General features: G+C 43.1%; 1 protein-coding gene across 2 annotated transcripts in view; it reads left to right on the forward strand.

The window, feature by feature from the left end:
- Positions 1-16,074, forward strand: part of bach2b (BTB and CNC homology 1, basic leucine zipper transcription factor 2b) — a 123,707-nt gene that overhangs the window by 85,484 nt on the left and 22,149 nt on the right. For both annotated transcript variants that reach the window (XM_034698871.1, XM_034698870.1), the window contains exon 2: positions 1,721-1,975. In XM_034698871.1, the coding sequence (XP_034554762.1) occupies positions 1,733-1,975 (243 nt within the window). In that variant the 5' untranslated portion in view covers positions 1,721-1,732. The remainder of the gene's footprint in view (positions 1-1,720; positions 1,976-16,074) is intronic.

Genomic DNA, 16,074 nt, shown 5'->3' on the forward strand with positions numbered 1-16,074 from the left:
CTGATGAAGACTAATGCGGCTCGAGACCCGTTAGCTCAGCGCTCCCCATTACGCCAATTATACTCGTGGAGCTGCTGTGCTGTGTTTAAAGTCTGTGCAGTGTGCTGTACAGAGGGAGTGTATGAATGCAGCTGCAGGTAACATCCTGCACGAAACAAAGCTATCATTATGTTCACCTTCCAACGCCTGAACACAGAGCCTTCACTCACCGTACCTGCTGCTCTAAAGTCATTAGCCTTTCTCTCTGTTCCACGTTCAGCACTTTACTTTCCATGATGAGGGTGAAAAACTGAAAGCCCCCTGCAGTTGCTTTATCATCCATACATCAGACTCAGGGCTTGTAACAGGATGAAGAAGAACATCCAAGGCTGCAGAAGGAGATTCATTTTCTAGATGAAAGCAATGAAGATGTCTGCACATCCATACATTTGTGCATCGTAGATATAAATGTATTGTAGCTGTGAGGTTCAGAGGTCCGGAAATCTCTGGATATGTTAAGTTGCTCTCTGAACCTGCAGACACTCACTGGTGTTGCACAGTGTTGCCAACTCCTCAGTGAGGAAAGAAGCTATATTGGCTGTCCTAAAAATCGCTAGAAGTTGCTTAATGATGTCATCACTCAATTTGCATAATTTGAATTGTAATGGACGCTGTAAGAGAGATGTGTAACGTTGAGGGAGAGGCAAAAAGAGGTTAAAAAACACCCTAAATATGTTTATAACTACTCTTAGGAGCCTACAACAAATCAAAGTAGAACATTACACTTTTCAACCTTAACATTTTCAAGATGTTTATTGTATACATCTACATGAACTATCTAAATGGACCCAAAAGAGACAGTAGGCGGGATCAGCCAGCGGTGTCTCCGTACATGTGTGATACATTTGCAGTCTGGATGCTGAGGGGTGAACGCCTCCTGCTCTGACTGCAGCTAGGAGGGACTCACAGCAGCATCCACTGCTCGTTGTGGGTCCAAAAAGACTCCATTAACACCAGAAAAAGTCACTAGATTTTTCGCTAGTCGCTTTTTTGAAAAAGAGTCACAAGAGGGGTCTGAAAACTTGCTAAATATAGCGACTAACCCGTGCTTCAGGCTCCTCCTACGCCTTGTACACTACATACATGTAATCTGCATCAAAAGCATGATATGAGTTATTACCTTTGCTTGAAAACACTATAAATGTCTCTTTGTTGTGATGTTTTCATCAAGTGTTGCCTTTTTTTGGTGATTTTAGATGACACTCAATGATTAATCTTAAGGTTTTTTTTCTGAATGTTTGAAGCTGCTCAGACAGTTGCCTTTGGACTCTCTCGTCTCTCTCTAACTCCTTAGATACAGCTGATCTGTTTGTGTTTGTGGGTTGAGTTGTCTGGTAGTTTTGTGCATGTGATTTTACAGCTGGAGTTGTGAATGCACTTTTATAGCTCATTTCTACTTTTCTGATTACTTCAAATACTTTGCACTAAATGTAACTTTAGCAGAGGCTTTGTGTAAAAGTTTGAGGTCCAGTACGTAGTTAAGATCCGTCTGTTGCGTTTTCAGGCTTTAAATGTTAAAGGGAGCGTGAGGACATGAAGCAGCGAGCAGTCAGTCGGGCTGTTTGTGTTGAATCATGAGTCCGGCTGCAGCAGACCGTTGGGGCTGATGTCAGCCCTGCGGTATGCTGCTCTCTGCTCGCCTGTAAGCTGACCCCCTCCTCTGTTGTGTTTCTATTTCCAGGGCGTGAGCGGAATGTCCGTGGATGAGAAGCCTGAAGCCCCCATGTACGTGTATGAGTCGACGGTTCATTGTACCAATATCCTCCTCTGCCTGAACGACCAGCGGAAGCAGGATATCCTGTGCGATGTGACCGTCCTGGTGGAGGGCAAGGAGTTCCGCGGGCACCGGGCCGTGCTGGCCGCCTGCAGCGAATACTTCCTGCAAGCGTTGGTGAACCAGGCGGAGAATGGGCTGGTGGTCAGCCTCCCGGAAGAGGTACGTCCATTAAACACACAGTTTCCCAACAGGGTGGAAATGTTACTGACATGCACACAATGAAACACTAACACTGACCAGCAGGCCTCTCTGCACCTTCCTTGAGCGCCCGGGGCCACACACAGAGTGATCTGTCACCTGCATGAGCGTAGAGAGTGATGATGCAAAGATTTTTTTAAATATATTTGAATTTACCGTTAAGAAAGATATCTAAAAATGAAATGATTTAGGGCCTATGTCCACTAACACTTTCAACTTCAATTTGGAAGCACTTCTCACGGCACTTACTGTCATTACGTTGTCAAAGTTATCTTGCAACCTCTGAGCTTGACCTTCAATGGTATGTGACAGACTATTTTATGTGCTTAATATTTGCTTTTATTTAACAAATAAACAAACAAACAAACAAACAAACAAACAAACAAACAAACAAACAAACAAGCAAGGAGTGGAATCTATTCTGGCCTCGCAGAAGCTCTACCTGGGAATTAAACCCTTGAAAACTTATTCTGGGTGCATGAGAGAAAAGGCGCTGGAAGTATATCACAGACTAGTGCGATGGTTGTGTCTTGGTGATGCCAGCTTTAAGATTCCTTTTAAACTAAGCAGGGCCCATATTTGAGATTGTTTTAGAAAAGGTCGACCCAAGGCTCTTAAGGCTGGTTTGCACTTCTGCATTGACTATACGCCATGTGTCATTGAGAGCACTACATACTTGGGTGTCAAAGTGTCCATGTCACTCTGCAACACTGCCCAAACTCCAGTTTTCTATGCTACTCTTATCGCCAGTTTCCGGTCCTACTCAGTCCTCTGCTTGTTTGTATTCAGGAAACTATGTCAGCTCAGAGCGTATCATGTTAGGGTTGGAGCTGATAAATGTTGATCAGAAGTTGAACCTACTGGAATTATTGCAAAGAAGTAAAGAGAGGAGATCTCAGGGGAGATTGAATGTACAGCGATTCCGCTGTTAATGCAGGAAATACGATAATGCTTAGCGGACCAATCACAGAACTTGTGGTCCGTGTCGTTTCTGTGAATAGTTAAAATATCGAGGAAGTCAGTAGGATAAATTAGAGAATCTCAAACTGCAGTTTTTTCACTCTGCTATCTGTGCTAAAAAGCAGCTAACACTTGTGAGAGTCACTGGATGTGTGAAATTATCTGAAGGCTTATTTTCAAACCTGATCCACTGTACTGAGGCATAAACAGGCAGTCTGATATTTTAAATAGTATCATGAACATTATGAGCTGGCCTTGATTATCATTTACAGTGAAACTAGACAGACGCAGGACTAGAAGACACATTTTGTGTTGTAATGTCACTGAAAGATGCTGCTAGCTTTCTTGAAAAGATGTTTAATACACTCATACAAATGTATTCTGATTGAGCGAGATGAGAAGTGCTCTCTGTCCAGCCTGAGTTCAGTTGTGGAAGTAAAAATGTGAGGGCTAGTTTTAGCATCTCCACACATGAAGGTTGTGATGTGTTTGCTTTCAGTTTGTCTTGTTTGCCTGACACAAAGCTAAAAGCTAATTTCTATAATATTTATCATCTCAGGTGACTTTATTATCTGAAATAATAACTGAGTGTTTTTGGTTCCTCTCTGGAGGCCCCATGCATCCGGAGTGTCTCCCTCTGTAATAAATTACCACTTCATTTAAACTCCTCTGACTCCATACTTTGGATTATTTGCCTTTTCCCGTCATGAGACAGGACGGTGCAGAGACACTGTATTAATTTGACATTTGGTTCACTGGAGGATAAAGCCTCAGTGAAAGGTGTGAGAAAGAGCATTATTGAGTCTGAGGGCTGTGATTGCCAATTAGCACCTGTCATCCGCCGCCACCTCGCCGCTGTCGACAGCAGGTAGCATTTTCGAGATTAGCGCCACTTCAGACTCGGCTCATCAGGTTCAGTAACACTCGTCTGCTGCTCGCCTCAGCTCCACACTGTCACTTTCAGCTGATCCCCACCAGAGCGCCTGAACACACCATGAAAGTGTCCCACTGACGTATTGATGTCACACACACGTGTGAACATACGTGTGCGGCTGTGAAAAGTGGGGCACATCCCACATGTGCTGTAGCAGCTCCACTCTGGGTCGGCGAGTGTTAATAAAGAGGCGCCTGTCATTGAAAGGGAAGTTAGCGTCAGATTGTCGACTTATGTAAAATGAGAATCAGCGGCTTTTAACTCACAGAGCGACTGCAGGGAAATGCTCCCTTTCATTCAGCCAGTGTGTGTGTGTGTGTGTGTGTGTGTGTGTGTGTGTGTGTGTGTGTGTGTGTGTGTGTGTGTGTGTGTGTGTGTGTGTGTGTGTGTGTGTGTGTGTGTGTGTGTGTGTGAATAATGCATGAGCTGCTGTGTGTTTCAGGTGTGAGATGGAGTGTGGAAAGTAACATCTTTCAATGACTCTTTCTGTTACGTGCCACAGACAGAATTACTCCCACTGAGCTCCTCACACGGCCCTCTCCGCTAAGTCCAACACCTGACATGTTTTTATTTATAATGCTAATTTTAAATTGTGAAACACACAAAGTATTACACACTGGTTTTATTCTGTCTCTGTGGACACTAAAGGTAACTATAAACCCTGCTGCTGGAGTCAAACTATGTACAGAGGATTTTGACTTTCACAGCCAAAAATTCAGCTGAGGCAGGAGTCAGTATCTGTTAATTAAATCCAGATTTAATTTCATTTAAAAGTATGAAGTTGGGGACCCAGCAGTTTAAGTGCACGTCACATGTACAGAGGCTATAGTTGCTGATTTGACCCCTGATCATAACCATAATGCTGCATGTCTTCCCTCTACTCTCCCTACATGTCCTGTGACTCTTCAGCTGTCCTTCCAAAAAAGACAAATATGCCCTAAAAAAAGGGGAAAGGGTTGTTTTGTTTTATTTTAAAGACTTGGAGACTTTTGAATTGATTTAATTAGATGTGAAAATGAAATCCTTCCTCATTTATTTTTTATGAGGCTATTTTAATCATTATTGCAGATAATCATCATTTTTCCCTAATGAAACAAGATTGGTTCTTTTCCCAAAGTAGTTTTGAAATTACCAGAGCTTAATGTTATCCTCCTCACGTGCATCTATGACTTTGGATGGCTCTATTTTATCATTATTATTTTTTCTTTATTTATTTTTCTTAATGGCGAATGCATTTAATCTAATTTAAATAAATGTAATCTCTATTTAATTTTTTTTTTTTTTTTTTTAATTTTTATTCATTTGTTATAACATTATTTTGATTCTATTTCATTTTTATTGAGTTTAATTTGATATAATTTAATAACATTCTAAATTACTGTATTTTAATTCAATTCATTTTATTTCACATTATTTTTTTATTTATTTGACTAAAAAGATCACCAATCTTGACTTCTTTTAAGGTCTCCAGTAATACAGTTATGTCGGCTGCAGATCATTTTTCTCTTCCCCCGATGTATCTCTATCAGTCCCTGCAATAACAGAAGATGAAACTCGTCACATCACGTGTGTGGACATGTGCAGAAATGGGGCTTTCATGGGAGAGCACCAGAGGCCACATGAATGCCCCCCTCTGGTATTTACATCGTTAGTCAGATTTTTCTGTAAGATTCAAGTTCACAGGTTGTTAGCCTGTGGTTAAAATGAATACATCACTGAATATTACTATACATGTAGATAAAAGGGTTGATGGTTTGATAAGCCGATAGAGTCTGAGCAATAAATCAGACCGTTCATGTAAAAGAAATACTCAAGTAAATGAGGTAAAATAACTTATTACTCTATTTAAGGTGGAATAACCCTTTAAAAAGCATGATTCTGCCCTGTTAGCAGGTGCTGCATCTCTCTTTGTGTCTAGACAGCCACATTATGATGTGTCCAGTCAAGTTTTTCATGTCCCCTGTCAGCGTTTTGCTTTACGGTCAGTGACTGAAGCCTGCTGACGCATCCCTGCCCCCCTGAGATGATGATGATGATGATGATGAAGGGAGGGGGCTCTATCTACTCAGAGAAGCAGCCTAAAGCTGTCCTCTGTGAGCATCACTTCATGTCTCTGCCTGCGGTCATGGAGAGTTTTCCTCCAGCAGCCACCTTTGAAGACAAAGGGGGAAATGAGGAAGACTTCTGCTGCAGTGAGGGAGGGGGTGATGGTGCAGATGAAATGTGAAACAAAGACCACCTCCCCCCACCACCTCCATCTCTCCTCTCTCGCTGCCCTCGGAGTAGCTGGGGCTGGCGCGGCTGAGTGACATCATCTATATCTAATGTGATTGTGGGCCTGCAGAGGAGCAGCCGGCTCCATCAGGGCGCTTTGTTGGCCATCACATCATGGGAACAAAACAATCCCGCTTTATCCGAGCAGTGCTGTCCTCTGGGCCCGTTAGCAGGGGGAGGGAGGGAGGAGAGGAGCATTACGTTGGTGTTGGACGATGGAGGCTTCACAGCGTTCCTCTGCTTCATATTTCTTCTGAGTGTCAGAACAAAGAGGGATTCAGAGAAGTCTGCCTCAGACACAAGATGTTTCAGAGAGAGCCCTCCACTGGAGAGGAGCAGTAATCACTGTCACAGGCAGACATGACCTCCTTATTGATGTGACTCACTCCTCACCACCAGCATCACATCAGCTACTGATACTAATCAATCAATCAATCACTAGTAACTCAGAAATACAGCAGGACCTAATATAATATCAAACAAATCAACTTACTGTGAGTGAACAGTGTAGAGTGAAGATCATTTAAAATGTAATTTGTTATCTTTAAACAAAGCTTCTAGAGCCTGCAGTTCCTTGAGTGTCCACTAGATGCTTGCTCTATAAGTAAGTCAATCCCCATAAAGCCTCATGTTAATATGACAAACTTAACTGTAGAAATAAACATGTTTACAGCCGGACTGTCATGATATCTGATATTCAGCTCCAAAAAAATCACAATACTATCGCAATATTTATGGATTAAACAACTCTGCTATCAGCCAGATTATCAGGCAGTAAGACATGGAGTGGAACAGTGACATGTTTCTTCGTTAACACAACAGACGCACACGTCATCATGTATTTGTAATGATGTTCAAAGTACAGATTTACCTGTGTCACCAGCCCCGTGACAGAAACCTCTAATAAAACAGAAACTCACATCTTCTTCTGCGTGTGTTTCTGTGTTACACGTTATCCACAAACAGCCCGTCTTTTGAAGAAAATTTGAAAAAATCCCACACTGGAGAGTAAGCTCACTGTCACCTGTCATCTCCTCTGACATGATTTGCACTGCAGTGAAAGCCACATACTTTGGTAAAAGCTAACTAGCTGAGTCTTCTTCTTCTGCTGCTGCTTTTTCTTAAGTTTCCTCTGCTTCATGATGGATGGCAAACAGTGCAAAATTTACCATCACTGGGATGCTGGTGGCCTGGTGGTCTAAGCGTGCCCCATATACAGAGGCTATAGTCCTCATCGCAGTGGTCAAAGGCTCTTTGCTCCCCTAGTTTCCTGTCTCTCTTCTCTCCAATAAATAAAGGCAAAAATGCCCAAAAATATAACTTCAAAAACAAACAAAGATTCACCACCAATCCTTTTTTTTATTAATGATGGTCATCAATATTGGTACATTATGACTACTCTGATATGCATCGTTTCCCACTGAATGTTTGCTTTTTGTACCCTCAGGTGTGCAAAAACTACAAATTTTGAAATACAGTAATCTTAAAGAATATCAGTTATCTATCAGTTAAAAAAACATATCATGCAACCCTAATTTGAGTTAGCTCAGTGAGATCAGACTGAGCACTGTTTGTAGAAATAACATGTAATCTGTTACAACCCCAACTCAGTCTCAGCAGATGTGTGTCTAACATGAGAAGATTTATAAATGAAGATTTTAAGATAACTTCAAAACTTAACACACCAGAAATCTCAAATCTTACAGAGCATGTAGGTCAAACTTCTGCTCCAAATATCTCACCACACTTCAATAAACCACACCTTCAGGACTCTAAATTGAAGGGATTCCTAAATTGCAGCAGAAGCTTAATTTTCTGCAGTCATCATATCAGCAGCTCAGATATTTTTATCATGTAGAATGAGTTCAATAATTATTCACAGAGTCATTGTAATGGCATTCTGCAGTATCGTCCACTTGTTTGCACATCTAAAGTCCAGCGTGGGAGCACTCTGATTGAATCCAGACCTCTGTGAGGACAGACTCTCCAGACTGTGAGGGATCATCAGCGCTAACGTTTCTGCCCTCTCTTATTTTTAATCTGGAAAAAGGAGAGGTCTGCTGCTGTGATTCAGCAGAGCGCTGCTGGTTCTCAGACCTCAAACCACCTCCTGTTTGTCAGCTCTTTCCTCAGCCATGAGCCAGGGAACGCTGCACATTCTTCTTCTCCAAAGAAAAACAGACAAATGAGCACCCTGTTTTTAAAAAGGAGAGTTTATCCTGATGCGGTGTCGCTCTAGATTTGTCCTGATTTATTCCAACGAGGCTAAGGAGTTCTACTCGTGGCCCCTAAAGGCTGCAGTGTTCTTCACACAGCAAAAGTTAAGACCGTTGGAAAGAATCTGAAAGTGTCTGCTCGCCACAAAAACGAGTGAAGTCTGATGGTGGTCAGGGCCAGCGTCTGAGATAGGATCAGGATTCTGGGCAGAGTGGAGGGTACAGGTTAGAGGTGCAGGGGTTAAAGGACATTGAAGGCTGTCCCGAACCAAAAGTGACATTTTGAAAATGTTGAAAGTCACAGATTGAGATTTAAACTCAAGTTGTGGTGCAAACGTGCTTTTATGTACGTCGCTTTGGATAAAAGCGTCTGCTAAATGACATTGTAACATTGTAACATTGTAACCTAGCAGAATGATGCAAAGTTTGAATCGTGGTCATTTAACTGTTGATAGGAGAGGTAACTAAAAAGTGTGGACCCTCAGAGAGAGGCAAGGACGTCCGGATAAAACAGAGACAGGCGGATGTAAACCTCATGTGGAGAGCTGATGAGTGACATCAGTCCACCGTCTCAGGTCAAACCGTCAAACGAAGCTCAAACTGCACAATACGGACTAATCGGAGGGGGGCCTCACTTAGACGGGCCCCACACCGAGAGCCTCCTCAGGACAGCATCACACAAACACAGCCTGTCAGACAGATGGTGGGAGACAGGAGCTGGGACTTCCTAAAGATGGGGGTTGGGTGGTTAGGAGATGAAAGGAGTGATGCGCAGCAGTGGAAGTGCTGGCACTAATACCCACCTCCCCCCTGACCAGCAGGGGGTCTCTCTTTCCCTGCCAACACAAGGACACATCTCACGCTGTAAGCTGATGGAGAAGATGTTCGCTCTTTGTTTGAGGACGCGTAGAGGAGCACCTTTAGCAGGAGATTGTTGTGCTTATTTTGTGTTTGACTTCTAAAATTCAAAAATTCAGTCTGTAAAATGAAAACCTAAACTTTCATCAATGTAGACTGAAAAAGCTGCGATACAAACAGCATAACACAAAAGAAAGGCTGGACAGAGCGGAGAAAGACATGCTCATATCATCAGAAATGAATGATTTACTTCTTCTATGCTCAGAAACCAAACACATCTCATAGTAGGGGCAGGGTCATGTCCTCCCCGATGTCTGGACTGTACAGTAAGCTGCACAAGGAGAGGATTAGGTCGTAGAGTATCTGATTTAATCCACCTTCAGGGGGAGGTTTACTCACCCAACTCACCCACAGCTCAGCAGCACCAGCGTCTGAGCTGCTGCTGTCACTGACCATGACACTTTCCTTCACATACCATCGCTCTGAACATGAATTTAGTGCCAGGAGGACTTTTATTTGATCGTTACACAGGCTCTAAAGTGAAGAGAACATCACAAAATACAAATCCAGAAACTAACATTTTTTAAGGAAAGGATAATGTATGGTTAGCAGGTAGTTACAGGAAGAAGAATCCCGTCTATGGTGTCAACAAGCAGAACCTAAATGTGTCTGAACTCTTTTCTGTGGATTGATTTGACATGACGTGTGATCAGATTGTCTCCGGCATTGCTCATGTATGTAAAAGTTAATAACCATTGTCGATAAATTGCATGTTTAAAAGTCCTTTATCATGTATTTTTAAATCCATATTAAAGATGTAAAGCAATTCTTACCAGTATCATGATTTAGGAATCAAATGTATGCAACAAAATGTGCTTTATGATCTTGAATTTGAGGTTTGTTATTCAAATAAACGCTGCACTGCTGCACCAACCATGACTCAGAAGGCGGAGACAGCTTGAGAGTGCAAAGGTGTTTTGATGATTTCATCTGCTGGCTGAGATGTTGTTCCTTAGAGTTTGTATGAAAAGTTCGTACCTCTAAACTCAGCAGATAAATATTCTGCTTCTTGTTTGAGGATCCGTCCCCTTCCTGCTCTTTTTAAATCATGAGAAACATTTGAACAAAACACAAACCTTGAAGCTCGTTCTCAGATATAAACGCTGTCGGCCTATCTTCATGCATGCACGCACACACACACTACCTCAGACTGCAAATCGAGCCCCGTGGAGTGTAACGGTGAGGCAGTTTAAGCTGAAATGAGTGTGTGCGTCCAGAGCTGATAAACAGTAAAGCTGCTGGAGGAAAAGTGCTGAGCCTACCAGGGATCTATTTTCAGCTAGTATCAGCAGCTGCTGCCTGCAGGAGTGCATCTTTATGTGTGCCCTGCACCATATGTGATTACTCCACCGTTACTACCAGCACAGCAGCCTAATGAAGGAAAGGGATCGACAGGGAGGGAGGGAGGGAGGAAAAGAGTGAGGAAGAAGAAATGTGTAGGAAGCAGAGGAGGACAGGGAGGATACACAGACTGTTTCCTGGTCATTAGCTCACTGCCATGACGTTTGAAGCGTTTCAGCTGTTTGCAGCTCTTACTGTAAGACTTCAAACAAAGAGGAAAACACATCAGTGTGACAGATTGGGGCCGTTTGGGGCTAACGCTCCCTGCTCTCTGCCTGCAGGACAGGCGATACCGTCACAGGGCAGAGAACCATGAGCAGCAGCCAATCACAGACCCAGACAATGAGCATGACATTTTTAGGAAGTCTGCCAAATATCCGTTCATGAACAGGCTGAGCAATACTACACCGCCCTCCCCTTCGCCCTCCTCCCCTGCCCTCACCCAGCGCTCCTCTCTTACATCGGCCTTTTCGCCTCTGAAGGAGAGACGGCTAATTTATGCAAATGTGCTCTAGTGAATTCCTGCATGTCATGCATGCTAATGGAGTCGTGGCTCGGCATGACAATGGAGAGCTTCCCAGCGCAGGAGAAAACACTCCCGTCTCCATCTGAGGGGACGCCTTAGCATCAGATGTGCTGAGCAACCTGACATTAACCTCTGAGTGCACACACAAACAGGCAGCAGCCTCAGTCGCAGCAATAATAGAGATGAAGCAGCGCTGTACTTTATGCTGTCAGGACAAGAAGGAGGGTTAAACTGTAACACTGTAAGAGATGACAGGGAGGCTGCAGGGACAAAAGGCTGCTGCAGTGTGAATGAGCTGGAGGGCCAAAGGAGAGGGTTTAATAAAGAGAGAGGGAGCAGATACAGTTATCAGACAGCTTTTCTGTGTCATACAATTACACTGAGAAATGCACAACATATTGTATCATCACCTGGATAGAAAACGTGCCACGAAGGTCTTCTAGAAAACCTACCATCAGGAAACAGAGTTTACTTTTACTTTTGTGATGATACATGATTTTCTGATGATCTTCTGTGGTTTTAGGATCTTTTGTCTGCCTCCCAAGCAGCCTCTCATTTCTGTTTGCTAAGAACTACCAAATAAATAAAGTTACAAGATAAAGAAGTCAGAATTGCAAACCTCTTTCAGTCATGGTGAGCATCATGTCTGCATGTTTGTTGCCAAGAGTTTCATTACTGCCGAGTGTGAACAGCAGATTTGGTTTGAACGTCTGCACTGTGTTACCAGGCAACAGTGAAACTTTTACACACAGAACATTTTTAAAGTGAACGATTGGCCAGCCGTATCTACAGTTCAAGTATCCACAAGCTGAGGAACAAAATGGAGGAGAAAATCAATGTTTGCCTGGAGGAGAGGAAAAAGACACAATGCTTTGGAAAATGTAAAGAATGCATGAACTGAGGATGGAGTTTAAAAGTAGTCGTAGTAAACCGAGTCTCTTAAAATGTTGGCAACTGAAGCCTTCATCATCGTGGACTAAGATTTTAATTACTGTAAAATCCAGAACAGAAAGTGCATCAGTAAAATCAATCTTCCTTTATAAAGCACCAAATCACAACAAGTGTTATCTGAAGGCTCTTTCCAAACAGAGCAGGTCTAGACCCAACATCAAGACAGGATCAGATCCAGTCCCATCTTGCAGACAGGACTCAGTCTGATCTCATCTTAATCCACCATGAGCAGAGCACTTTGCAGCATTTAGCAAGTTACAGTGGCAAGGACAAACTTCCTTTAACAGGCAGAAACCTCCAGCAGGACCAGACTCGATACCAGATCAATATAAAAAAGCACACAGACTTCCTCTGCTTTCAACAAAGTCTGCAATTCTTCTAATGCCATCTGTGTTTGCTGTCATGCTGCTATCAGCAGTTGTTGTTCAGAATTAACAGAAGTTGCCTTTTACGTTAAAACCTGCTGATGGTCTGATGGTCTGCCCCCCTCCAGCTGCAAAGAGTCCCCACTATCCAAGTCCAGTAAAAGATTTCTTCAAAACACATTATATCCACAAGATCCCAGATTACTTCAAATCTTAAAGGCTGTATCCTCTGTTTGAGCGGGGTAAGAGCAGGGTTTGGATCCTTCTTCTGTCTCAGGTAAACAACCTTAACGTAGAGGCTCCTACTGATGGAGTTTCAGGCTCCTTTCAGTGATCCAGATCATTTAGCTCAGTAAGAACCGGCTCTTACTGCCCCAAACAGCTCTACATGTATAGCAGCTTTTTGGCTTTTATGAAATCAGACATTTGTAACTGTGTTTTAACCAAGCAGCAACTTCCGGACGCAAGAATTGAAGCCAATGCCGAAGTGGTAAAAACTAGAGTTCATCGAGGATCCGCTTGAGGCTGGCTCCAGAAGTACAGGAAGTCACATACACACAAATTCAAAGAAGCCGATCTTTACAGCAGAAATAAACATGTTTACAGCCTGGTACAAAAAATAAGTGTAGTCTGGATAGATCACTGTACCTGTGGCTAGGAGGCTCAAAGCCCGCCTCTTTATGTCACAATTGCTCGACAGCAGTAATAATGCTCCCGCTGACGATTGGCCTCAAAACAGCCATTTCAATGCGTAGGTACATTTTGGAGGAGGTATGTCGGCTACTTGTGTAAGCTTCTGTGTAGGTACAGGGGCTTCGGTCCTACGCAGAACTATAAACAAGGCTGTAGTCATGTGGATGGTCTTGTGGATGGTCTTTGTTAAAATCATTACAGCCTGTTTCACTTCTACTGGCTATAAAACGTTTGTAGCTGTAAGTCATTAAGACCTCAGAATATGAATAAAAATGTAGGGCCCAGGTTAAAAAACACCTGAATTATCACCTCTATTGTATAAATTAGAATATTATGTTTACTGATATCATGATCATGAGCACACAGGAGAAATTATGAGGAGGATAAAACGCCAACAAACATCATTCATCAGATAATTTATCATGAAGAAGAGCCTCTGAAGCAGATCTGTGCAGTGAGTACAGAAATGTGGGTGTACGAGTGTGTGTGTGTGTGTGTGTGTGTGTGTGTGTGTGTGTGTGTGTGTGTGTGTGTGTGTGTGTGTGTGTGTGTGTGTTCCTAAGCAGTGCTGTAGTAGTGTTGTGAATGTGCTGCGCTCATCATTAGAGCAGATAGTCCAGTCAAAGCTTCTACCCTCCCCCCAATCTGTCACAATCTCTCTCTCACACAGACACACAAACACACACACACATACACACTCCCACCGCCCTCTTACTCCACACACACACACACACACACACACACACACACACACACACACACACACACACACACACCATCCCCCTGCACAGATATGGAGTCAGCAGCTTCCTCTTAACAATGACTGATACATCCGCTGGTGTTAGACTGTCTGTTAACTGTTAGCTCGAGCAAGGTGCGTCAGACCAGGTGCATGCTGGGAGTTTGTGGATGCAGGGGAATAACAAAAAAAGATGGACGCCCAAATTGAAGATTTAAAAACAAATAAATACCTGAAGTGAAGAGTTAAAATGTTTGCAAACAGAAGTGTATGTAAGGCGTATCACACACTTGTTTACCTTGGTGTCACTAAATAAACATCTGTTATCCCCTCAACAAAAGCTTTCAGCAGATGTGTCGCCACAATTAACTAATATTAGAATAAGGATCGAAATAGGAGACTTGAAACACACTGCACTTGTCTGTTACATGCACACGTGTGTTCCTGCAGCTTTTTGTGGAGTATTAAATTTGGTCACTGCGTTTGTAACGAAGGAAACAGGAGCAGGAGTTCGACTTCTAAACCCATCTGGGAAATACTTGAAGCTGTAAGAAATGCAGGGAGGATCTGACAGCTGTTGCTGACACCTCACAGAGCAGCAGATCAAGCTGGAAATAAGGGACGCGTTCATTTATAGTTCTCAAAGAGAGAGAGACGCGGATAAGAAGAGGTTTATAGTAAGCAGGAGAAGACTGTGTGTAGTGGGGAGGGGCGACACTTTAAATGTAAGGTGCTGAGGAGGTTCATTATTCCATTCCTTCAGACTCTCTGCAATACAGTGTGACAGCCCCTGTTTGGTTGCTGTATCCTGCAGCCAAGTGTCTGTGTGGCTGATGTATTTGATAGTTTCAGATCGAGAAAAATGTCTTCCTCCAGTTTACTCAGGTGTTGAAGTCTTAGTGTTATTTTACTGATGTCATTCCTTTATATACGACACTGCTCCGCCTTTTTTCTTCAACTTCAACACATGCTCGAGTAAACTTTCTTCGTATCCGGATCCCGCTGAGTCGAGTGGTTCTGACACATCTTAATCCAGATCATGGACTTTAGCTTAAAGTCAAGTTTTACAATTTAGAGCTCTAATTATCATATCTGTTTTTAATCTCATAATCCACTCTGTATTTTAGGATCACGCTCTCATTTAAATTGGCACAAACACATCCTCCTTTGTGTCGCGGAGCTCTTTGCCTGCAGCGTGTATTATCTCTAATTTTAAACAGAATATTTTGGAGAATATTGGCTCTACTGCACATCTATTTGTTAAATCAGTAAGCTAACGCACATGTTTATCTTCTTTAAAATCCACAGAGCCGGATGATTAAACACATTCTTTGACTCATGTAGATGACCCCGGGCTATTTTTCACTGACATATTTGTGTTTCCTCATGCATACTGCTAAGCTGTTTTTCCAGATGGAAAAATCCACCGAGAAAATTCTGCGGTTTCTGAAACTTGATTACTTAGGAGGGAAAATCCTGTTTTACAAGAGGGGTGTCTGGCAGGGGCTGCTGGACCTCTGGAGGCTGCTGTGTTGATGCTCACACAGCGGATACCTACGCTAATTCATCTTCTGGTTCTTCCCCAACAAAGGCAGCAGAACAATCAGTAAACAGAGGGCTCATTAAAACCACATTGTGCTGCTCATCCCTTACATCTGCACGCCTCTGTTAAGTCTTGTAAGAAACACTTTACATCACTCAGCCTCTGAAAAGACGCTTTGTAGGGCAAACAATACACCGCAGATCCACAGTGAACTCATTGTAATTGTGTTTGCGAGTGCACCTTTCCCTCTGTGTGTGTACGATTGCTTCCCTCGAGCGCCCAACAGTAATTTGTTTGTCAGCGGAGAATAAAGCAGGATAAAGCTGCAGGGACTGAGTGCTTGAGCCCGAGTAAAGTGATGAACGCAACCTAGTGTGAACCTCATGCTGATCTCCCAACAGCAGACAAGCCGGGCATTAAAGCAGCTCCTCCAGCTCCTTTCTCTGGTCTGTGTGCTCAGTGACAACAGCAGCAGAGGGCGGCCTGGACTTCTGCAGGCTCAGGAGTTCACCTAATTATCTGGCATTAAGTCTAAATGGAAGGCTTCCCTCTATCATCCTGCGCCACATGGCCACAACAGGGATAAGCCACGGTCTTACA

The sequence above is a fragment of the Notolabrus celidotus genome, chromosome 13 (assembly GCF_009762535.1).
Source record: "Notolabrus celidotus isolate fNotCel1 chromosome 13, fNotCel1.pri, whole genome shotgun sequence".
In the NCBI taxonomy this organism is placed as follows: Eukaryota; Metazoa; Chordata; class Actinopteri; order Labriformes; family Labridae; genus Notolabrus; species Notolabrus celidotus.